Source organism: Chlamydotis macqueenii, chromosome 7, assembly GCF_036417535.1.
Source record: "Chlamydotis macqueenii isolate bChlMac1 chromosome 7, bChlMac1.mat, whole genome shotgun sequence".
NCBI classification, from domain to species: Eukaryota; Metazoa; Chordata; class Aves; order Otidiformes; family Otididae; genus Chlamydotis; species Chlamydotis macqueenii.
In genome coordinates this window covers 22696705-22706743 of record NC_141562.1, presented here as the reverse complement: position 1 = coordinate 22706743, position 10039 = coordinate 22696705, and the positions used below count along the sequence as shown (strand labels likewise).

The 10039-nt window shown below is 57.3% G+C and overlaps 1 protein-coding gene across 1 annotated transcript; it reads left to right on the top strand.

Annotated features, from left to right (window-relative positions):
• The first annotated feature begins 1493 nt into the window (after positions 1–1493).
• On the top strand, positions 1494–6725 carry HHEX (hematopoietically expressed homeobox). Its single transcript, XM_086752617.1, has 4 exons — positions 1494–1967; positions 3479–3657; positions 3814–3864; positions 5493–6725. Exons 1-4 carry the CDS (start codon positions 1583–1585, stop codon positions 5724–5726), a joined length of 849 nt encoding a protein of 282 aa, XP_086608743.1. The 5' UTR covers positions 1494–1582; the 3' UTR covers positions 5727–6725.
• Positions 6726–10039: the final 3314 nt, after the last annotated feature.

Genomic DNA, 10039 nt, shown 5'->3' with positions numbered 1-10039 from the left:
AACATTAGCTAAACCCCTTGGAAAGAGCAATACCTGGGAGACTGAGCACAGAGAGAAAAAATAATCAAAACTGTCAGCTCGCTTTACGTATACCTGGTATTTACAAGACACAAGACCACGCTTTAAAGGTGAGTTTTGGCATTTGTTAACAATGTAAAGGAAAAAAAAAAAAGCAAACCTCCCTATATTATTAAAAATATATACATTTCCATTTCACCAACACCCTTTCGTCTTGCTCTGAGCCTCTTAGTTATTAAGATCTTCGTGGGTTTGAACTGCAGACCTTTTTTTTTTAAAAAAAAAAAAAAAGAAAGAAAGTTACGCCAGCACCTGCTACTCCTTAACAGCTTCCCGTGCTCGCTCTCAGCTCGGGGCCGTGTGAGAGAGATGGGGGACCCGGCAGGGCCCGCGGACACGCGGGGGACACCTGCCGCCTCCCCACCCCGCCGTCGGGGCAACTCCCCGGGTGGGTGGCGGGGCTCGGGCAGAGCAGGGGTCGCCGCCCAGCCCCCGGTCCGGCAGGGAGCGGGGCTCGGCGAGGGGCAGCCTCGCCGCGGGGCTGGGAGCGGGAGCCTGGACGGGGCGCACGTCTCTCCCCGGAGCGGCGGGGTTGGACGAAACAGCCGGCGGGTTTTTAAAAATTAAATCGATGGTGCCCAGGTGGCGCTGGTCGGGCGGCTGGGCTGCCCTCCCGCGCGGTGCTGTAGGGGAGCGGGTCCCCAGCGCCCCGCACGTCCCGTCTGCGGCTGGCCTACCCCCTTAACCGGCCGGTGCCGGCCGTCGGTGCGCGGCAAGGCGCAGAGAAGGAAATCAGTCCGCGCTGCTCCGCGCGCCGTCCAGCTCTCGGCCTTGTCCCGGGGAACGGGGCAGGAACCTTCGTGGCCCCGCTGCCTTCTACCCACGCGCGGACCCCGCAGCCGCGCTCCTCCGCCTCCTTCCTGGTCCGCGCAGCCAGGCGGAGCGCCCGCGGGGGCTTTTCCTAAGGCCCGTGGAGCACAGCGAGCTCTCGGGGGGTTGGGTGGGGGGCGCGCAGCCCCTTCTCTGCCTCCTCCCTTACTGCAGGGCCAGAACACAAAGGCGGGGGTCAGCACTCTCCCCCGTGGGGGCCCTGTGCCGTGCGTAAGAGGAGCGGAGGCCTGTGGGGGCAGCACCAGGCCCCCCGCCCGGTGCCGCCGGCACCCCGCTCCGCACCCTCACTCCCCTCCCCCGCCTCTCCCCCTCCGCGCGGTGCCGTCGGGGCCCGGGCGAACCGCGGATCGCACCCCGCTGCCCGCGCTCCTCCGGGCTGCAGCGGGAGTTCATCGGCGCCGCGGGGAGTTTGCTCGGGGAGGCGGGGGGAGCGTGTGCCGGCGGGGGGTGGTTTCCCCCATCCCTGGCCGGGCTCATTGGCTAGACGGAGCCGTGGCAGGAAGGGGACAGGGACCACGCGGGCTCCGCCCCGCGCCAATAGAAACCTATCGAAGGGTAACCCGAGCCCAGAGAAACCCGCGGCGGCGGTGCCAGCACCCAGCCGCCGCGGTCGGGGCCGGCGTTCCGCAGGGGCGGCCGGGGGCGCGGGGGGTGCGCGGGCGGCGGCCGGGCCATGCAGTACCAGCCGTCGGGCGCGGCGCCGGCGGCGGCGGCCCTGGGCGTCGGCGTCCCGCTGTACGCGCCCACGCCGCTGCTCCAGCCCGCGCACCCCACGCCCTTCTACATCGAGGACATCCTGGGCCGCGGCCCCGCCGCCGCCCCAGCCCCCCACTCCCTGCCTGCCCCGCCGCCGCCGACGCTGCCGTCGCCCAACTCCTCCTTCACCAGCCTGGTGTCCCCGTACCGGACCCCGGTCTACGAGCCGACCCCCATCCACCCGGCCTTCTCCCACCACCTCGCCGCCACCTACGGCACCGGCGCCTACGCCGGGCCCCTCTACTCCTTCCCGCGCGCCGTCGGCGACTACGCGCACGCCCTGATCCGGCAGGACCCCCTGGGTAAGCCATCACCTCCCTCACCCCGACTCCGCACGCGCCGCTCCCATCCCCTCTACGTCCCATCCCACCGTCGGGGAAGGGGAACGAGCTGGAATCTGCCCCGCCGCCTTTCCGCGCTCCCCCACGCCCCCCGTCTGATTTACAGTAAATTAAAGACGCGCCGCGCTCCGGCGCTGGCAGCGAGACCACAGTGAGCGGCCGCGGTGACTCAGATTTGTTTTCCTTCAACCAAGTGACTCTGAGAGTGTCCTTAGTAATGTCGCGTGCGGTTTTGGTGGGGAGTTTTAATTGTGCTGGGAGATCGCCTGGCAGATCTCAGCCTTTTCCTGCGGATGACTTGAAAAACAGTCGGGAGGCCGGCTCCGCTCGCCGGGGCCCCCGCGGCTCCCCGGCGGGCCGGGCCGGGGTCCCCGGCGGCCCCCTCTGTCCCGCGGCCGGGGGAAGCGTCCCCGCTGCGGGGGCTGAGCCCCGCACCCGGGCTGCAGCACTTGTTCTGTAGTGATTGCAAAACTGGACCTGACTCACCGCGTTTGTGCAGTGAAAGAGGCTGACCCTTTCCGTTCATACAGGAAACCTTGAGCTCTCGATAGGAGTAAATCTGGTTTCAGAAGCTGTTAAGTGTTTTCCTGGCCGCCTGAAGCTGGCTCTTCCCCGGGAGTCGTGCACATTGCTGATTACTTTATCGACATCCTCAATACAGACAAATTCAGGAAACACTCGACTTCTGATAGCCAGGATCCGTTTTTCTGATATTGTTCATTTCCTCTGTGTGGGATGTGACTTTATGACAGCTAAAATAACCAGTTGCTTCCTATTTTTTTTGAGTCTGTTTTGCACCAGAATTACTAAAGCCTGACGCAAGCAAAATCTTGAAAAACAATGCAGCAAATTTCAAAGGGTGCAGGCAGCAAGACAGAAAGACAAACACGGTGACTCAGTGGCACTGGCCGGAGCCTCCGGCCCCGGGAGGCGGCTGCCGCTCGGCCGTGGCGCGGGCTCCCCGGCCTGTCACTGCCCGCACCGCCCCGCACCGCAGCCCCCGGCCCGCGGCTGAGCCGGGCACCCAAGCCCCGCGCCGGGAGTGGGGGCTCGGGGCGCTTCTTGCCCCCCCCGCCCAGCCCCGCAGTGTCCCCGCGGGGACCCGGGCAGTGGTGTAAAGAAAGGGAGCCGGTTTCTCTGGGGCATCGCAGTGAAAGAGCAGAAGGAAGCAAAGGTGGTTTTTTTTTCTGTCTCTCTCTTTTTTTTTCTTTTCTCTTTTCTTCGCGAGATAGACCAACAGGAAACACATTGACGGAAATGTTGCCAAAGCCCGTAGAGTGGCTTTTAACTGGTCTCTCTCTTCGGCGGAGGTGAAAAATCAGAGGAGGCAAAAGATCAACCTAGGAGCTGGGGGGAATAAAATCAGGCGAGGGGAATTCGCGGGGCCTGGAGCCGGCGCGCCTCCGGGCCCGGGCGGGACACGCGTGTCCGCGGGCAGCCGGTGACCCTCCGCGCTCTGCCTCTCCTTGAAGGGAAGCCGCTTCTATGGAGCCCCTTCATCCAGCGGCCGCTGCACAAGAGGAAAGGGGGGCAGGTCCGCTTCTCCAACGACCAGACCATCGAGCTGGAGAAGAAGTTCGAGACGCAGAAATACCTCTCCCCGCCGGAGAGGAAGCGCCTGGCCAAGATGCTGCAGCTCAGCGAGAGGCAGGTGAGGCCGTGCCCGCCCCCCCGGGGAACCGCATCTCAGCCTCGGGCAGCCCCCGGGGTGCGGGGCTGCCGGGGATCTGGCCGGCCCGGGGGGCTGACTCCTGCCCCTCACCGGCCCCGAGGCTACCCCGCGCCTTCTCTCGTTGTCGTTGCTCAGGTCAAAACGTGGTTTCAGAATCGCAGAGCCAAATGGAGGCGTCTAAAGCAGGTATGGGGATGTTTCCGTTTCTATAGAAATCAGTATTTTAATTGTCTTATCTTAGGCCCTGCTCACCTATTCCGGCTTGTATGCAGAAGTGATCTGAAAGGCTGTTTAACCTCTTCACCTTGATTAAAAAGACAAATAGTCATGCCTGAATTCGCGAGGGCTCGTTCAGGCAGCACTAACGCTAAAAGCTCCTAATGCAGCTCCTCTATCAATTATGCTCGGCGTTCACACACTGCCTATTAAAACCCCACGCTGATTGTTTTGTAAACCCATATGTTGTTTAGCCAATTAACGTGGAGAAGATAAGTAATTGTCAGTAAATTACTTAGGCCGTTGTTTTGGAGAATAATATTTACTGGTCTTTTAAATCACCCCCTCTTAATAACCGCGAGTCGATGTATTCTGCAATGGTGGGGAGAGGCAGGTGCCAGCGCCGTGTTAGTTTTGAGGAGTCGCGTGAAAAATGAAGTAACTTTTACTTTTCGTTTACGGATAGTTGCAGCGTATGAGGCTGAGAGGTCGAAGCAGTTTCCCTTCCCTTAGAAACTGTGCTCAAGCAGATTTTTTTTTTCTTTTTTTTTTTTTTTCCATGGCCCAGAGGGCCCGATCCTAGCTGGCTGTCTCGGTCAGATGAAAGCTGAGGCTCAAAGATTTGTGAAAAGTCCTCACGTTGTGGCCTGAGTCCAGCTTCAGTAAATGTGACAGGGACAGCTGAGTTTTACGGGTAAAAATAATAAGAAAAGAAAACTAATCACAGTGCCACACTCTAGATGTATTTGTCCTGTGATCTTCCCCCGGGTTTAACTTGTACTTCAATTGATTCTTTAATAAAACCCCTTCACTCCAGTGAAAGGCGGGCTGGGTCCCGCACCGCAGTGTCCGGAGAGCTCGCTTGGGATCTCGGCCATTTTAAGTCATTTCCTCCTTTTCATACAGTCACATCCATTTCTCCGAGCCCACACGGTTATATCATGGGTACATGTCTCTGCCTGCTTTCTCTTAAGAGTATCATTTCATGCCCCCTTAGGGGACTGGGCTCCCCAGACGGCTGCCGACACAGGGCTACTCCTGCCTTCAGAAACCGGGCTTTGTTTTGATTTGGTTTGTTTTTAATGGGGAGTGTTTTAATACTGAGTTTTAGCTTAATCAGTGATTTTTTTTCCCATTTGCTTTCGGGCCACTGATGGATTCAGCCTCCCTCCTTTTGCTGTTGGGTGTAATTAAAGAAAGATCAGGGCAGGAGGAAGCTGTGTGTCGGTGTTTGTAGACTCATAATAAACATTTGCTTTGCTAAAGACAAAAGTTCAGAGGTTCCTGGGCTCGGGCAGCTCCTGACTCTTTTGAAGTGGCTGTGATAACCATCACCAAGGAGTCTTATTCGCGGCAGCAGCCCCTGTGGCTACCAGGGAGCGGGATCAGAGCCCAGCCCCTGCGTGGGGCTGAGCCCTTGCCCAGCCCTGTCCCAGTCAGGCAGCTTTATAGAGGCAGGAGGCCTGGGAGGTAGCGGGACACCTGCCTTTTCCTGAAAGAAGCCTAAGGTGGTTTTCCCAACCAGCACAGCTGGAATTCCCAGGCCTCCTGGCTCTGTGGCCCATATTTCTGTATAAAGCAGGCTTCTTTTGTTGCAGGAGAACCCCCAGGCCACCAAAAAAGAAGAAGTAGAAGGTGCTGACAGTCATAGTGACCAAAGGCCGGAGAGCTGCCCAACCCCGGAGCAGAAGGCTAAGGAGGTGTCCCTGGACAGCTCGCAGTACACCCCCTCGCCGGCCTCACAGGAAGACTTGGAGTCAGACATCTCCGAGGACTCCGATCAAGAAGTGGACATTGAAGGCGATAAAGGCTATTACAATCCTGCCCACTAATGGCCCCGTGCGGAGAGTGGACCCTAACTCGGCTTGCACTTTACTAGGGGCTGGTTTGGAAGAGTATTATGCTACAGGAGAAAACTTTCACCGTTCCACTGAAAGAGAAAAAACAATGCCAAATAGACTCGTTTTATAATAAGCAGAGAAAGAAAGATATATTTTCCACAAACAGTCCAGATCTCTAATTTGGTTAAAGGAACATGGTTTGTATTTAATTATTTGTAAAATATATTTGTACAATAATCAATGCTCTAACTGGAACCCAATACTACACCCTGTCCTCACTCACAGGGGGTCTGAATCAGCTGCTGTTGGTGATCAGGCAAAACTCCTCTCTAGCTAGTGTGGAAGTGAGTACAGACTGCAGGACTAAGCCCTTTGTGTGTGTAAACAAATGTAGTTTAAATAGATTAATTTAAACGCCCTTTGCAAGCAGAGAAGCATGTTCTGTGAAATAGGGAGGGATTTGACCGTCCCGACAAGTGCCTTATGCTCGCACCCTTTTACCTGCCATGGTGCTCCCCACCGAGACATCCCTCTGTTCATCAGGTAGAGTCTTTGGATAGATTCAATTTTGTTCTTGTGTGAGATGAAATGTGCCTTCTCAGATTTTTGAGGACGTTGCCTTGCAATCTGGATGGTTCCGTTTGCAGGGGGAAAAAAAAACCCATATTTTTATCCTTGAAAATCTCTAGCGCTGTTTTTTACAGATTTCGTATTTGAGAAGAAAATGCGGGGAGTGATAGGGCCTCGCTGCAGGAGAGAAACTGGCATCAGCTGGGGGGGATAAGCGAGGCACACAGCCATGGGAAGATAATGCCTATTGTATACATATCTGCTTCTGTACATACTGGTTTTCTTTAAAAGCCTTGCGGTTTTATACCTCATGTTCATATTTTGTACATATTTGTTCGATGTTAAAAAAAAAAAAGGCAAAACTTGGTATTTAATTTGGGATGGACTTGTCTGTGAAATAAAACTACACTCTGCACCACGCTGGCCGCCCCTTTACTGGCAGGAGAAATCCCAAACCTCCCACCTGCTGCCAGCAGTGCCCCAGGCGTGTTGTAATCGGGCTTTTCCCTCCGGTACCGTGCAAGTCACTGGCCACCCTGCAGCCCCCTGGGCGCCCTCGCGTTGCGAGCATCACGCCTGGGCTCATCGCATGTATTTTTGCCATTTTTCAGCCTGCCGCCCCCGCGTTTGGGTGTTGCCTGGACCCGCGCCTCCACGCCTCCTGCCCGTCGGGAAAGGGCTCTGGGGCTGGAGGAGGGAAGCCCGGTCTGCCAGCTCCGCCTGGGAGCGTGAGTGTTTTCCCCTAAATCGCCCCGACCCTGGAGGGGCCGAGGGGCCGCGGGATGGAGGAGGAGCGGGGCCGGCGGTGCCTGCTCGGGGCCGGGCATCGACCCCAGCGCGGACAGGCGCTGACCCGCCTGAGTCAACAGTGGTTATTCATCGGCCTTTCTCCGAAATTATGCCGGCCCCGGGGCAGTGGGGAAGAAGCACGGAACCCCGGGGTACGGGGAAATGACCCTGGGATCGGGCATCCCGGGAGTGGGTACCCGCGTGGGTGAGCCCGGCGACTTCAATGTGTGTGTGTCCCCCGCCCCGGGGGCTGCAGCGAGCACGCAGGGGACAGGGACCTGCCCCTCGCCGGGTGCCACGGAGGCTTTTAGGTCCAGGAAAGGATTTTACGGACAGCAAGTTTTGGCTAGCCAAGGGGGATGGCCCTTAAGGCAGCCGGGGCGCGGCGCCCGGGAGGGTTAACGTCTCGAGAAATAGCGGAGTTTTCGGAGTAATTGAGCCTCGAGTCATTATTTCAAAACTGCGTTGGTGAACGGGGCCCGAAAACACGAAGTGAGCCGGGAGGTTCCGTTGCCACCTGCTCGTGCAGGCTGAAAAAAAGGGCGAAGGCTCCGGCCGGCCCCTCGACCCCGGCAGCTGCTCCGGCTGGGGACACGCAGGGCCAGGCGTCCTGCGCCCCCCCCCCCGCTCCCGTGGGCAGCCCCGGGTAGCTGAACACCAGCCCCGAGTTTAAGGCCACCCGTGACAAAGGAAGCCCCGCGGCATTTCTCCGCCCTTGCGCCGGGATCGAGCCCCGGGGCAGCGGCGCGCACGGCCAGGACATCGCCGTGGGGAGCAGGCGGCCCGCAGCGCGGCTCCGCCGACGGGGAGAACGCTTCCAGGCCTCGAGGGCCGGGGCATGTGCCGGAAGGGGGGGGGGGGAGGGGCAGCAGCGGGTCAGCGGGGGGCGTATCCCAGCCGGTGGATCGCTCCCCCGGGAAGCCGGGCTCGGGAAGCCCCGCTGCATTCCCAGCGGGGACCGGGGGGGAAGGGGGGTTCGGCGGCTCCCTGCATCCCCGCCGGGCCGGGGATGTGTATTTCCAGGGTGTCGGGACACACGACAACAGCGCTGTCGCCCAGGCTCGGTTGTGGAAATGCCCCTTGCTCACCCACCCGCGGAGGGGGGCTGGCGGCGGCTGGGTGAAACACCCCGGCGTGGGCGGCCAGCCGGGAACCGAGCTGCCGGCTGCAGTCGGAGAAATACCCCCCCACACCTCCCACTCCTAACGCCCGAAGCCCCTTTCCACAGCGCGGGAGACTCGCGTGGGGATGCCCACGGCGGGGCGGGCGAGCGGCTCTGCCCGGGCGGTCTCTTCTCCTCGGCGGGAGAAAACCAGCCAAAGCGCTTGGCACGGTTCGGTGCAGCCTGCGAGCCCCCTCCGTGCCGCCCTGCTTTTGCAGATTTGTTTGCCTGTTGGCTACTTCATGCCGAAGTAGCACGTATGACCTCTCCAGCACAACTCCCGTCTTGTTTTCGACTTTTTTATCAGCCGATTCAACTTGAAAATGGTTATCATTTAGCAGAAAAACAAACAGAAAAGCACATTTTTGTAAGCAAAACGTTAATGATTGGAAGAATTGCACCAATTTCAGCTTGACAGTGTGTGATTAATCCTCTGGGTCAGGTACTTATATTTTTAGCCATTAGGTTCGTCGGCCTTTGATATGCAGAACTGTTTCTAGCCTCATAGGATATCGACCCGGCCGCCCGTGTACTTTGACTCCCCACACGGCGCGGCTCGCCAGCCCGTGGGGCCCGCCCGCCAGCCCCCCGGGATGCCCGGGCCGGGGTGGGGGGGAGCCGCGGGTGGGGCCCCGTCCCAAAGGCAGCAGCGGCCAGGGTCACCCGTGGGAGCGCCCCCTCCCCTTTCCCTTCCCTTGCGTCCGCGGCCAGAACACGCGTGGGTCAGCTTGTTCGCGCTGCCCGAGGGAGTCTCGAGCGCTTCCGCGGTGTGCGGTAGCAGAGGGAGGAGGAAAGTGCCTGCGCGATGTTTGCAATCCTGAACACTTTAATCCTTCGCACTGCAATGGCCAGAGCCTCTTTTATTGCACAATAATAGGAAATAATAACTTAGGGCTCCTAATTGTCCGCTTTCACTGAAAAGGGCTTTCCTCCGGCTGAACAGAGGGTTTGCCACTCAGTTTCGCGGACAACAATAAATAATATCAGGCCTCGAATAAATCTGCTATTAGATGTCTTCTCAGAGGACAAAAAATCAGGCAAAAAAAATCTGTACATGAGCTGTACTGTCTTTCAGCTATATATATATTAAAACCAGTTAGATTTTAAAGACATTATTTTAGCACATGAGAAAGTTTCAAGGTAGACAGTGCTGAAAACCTGAAGTAAGCATCCACAGCAGGTCAGAGCTCGCTGATCAGACTCAGGTCAACTTCCCACTCATCTTTAATGGTGGTTTGGGCTTAGCAAGGACAGAAAGATTTTGTCCAGGTCTGTAGGTGACAACTGCTTCCCAAAGAGCCCTTGCCAACTGTGGAGTCACTGTCTTATTCTGAATCACGGACTTTGTTGGCTGCAGGCCTCATGAGCGTAAGAGATTTGTTTGCTTCCTATTTATTCAAATCAGGAAATCAATGTGTATTTCTAAAATATTTCAGGTGGTGCACGCCAAGACCAAAACAACTTGACACAATCGTGAAAAAGCCTCATCATGATAACTTAACTGGCTCCATTTCACAGCTCCATTGTTTGAGAGCTGTTGACAAACGACTACTAAGACCAGGGAATCTCAAGCAAGTCTGGATTGTGTTATTTTGGTCACCTGGAGCAATACCAGCAAGTTATTAATTTGTGGACTCTTTCAATTGAGTTGGTGACTTGTGAATTTTCCTCTGAATGTCAGATACCCACCCATGTCATAAAGACATAATCTCTAATGGGACTAATTGAGATGTGGATTTTTTTTCCTACCAGACTGATACCCACCCATGTCATTAAGCCTCAC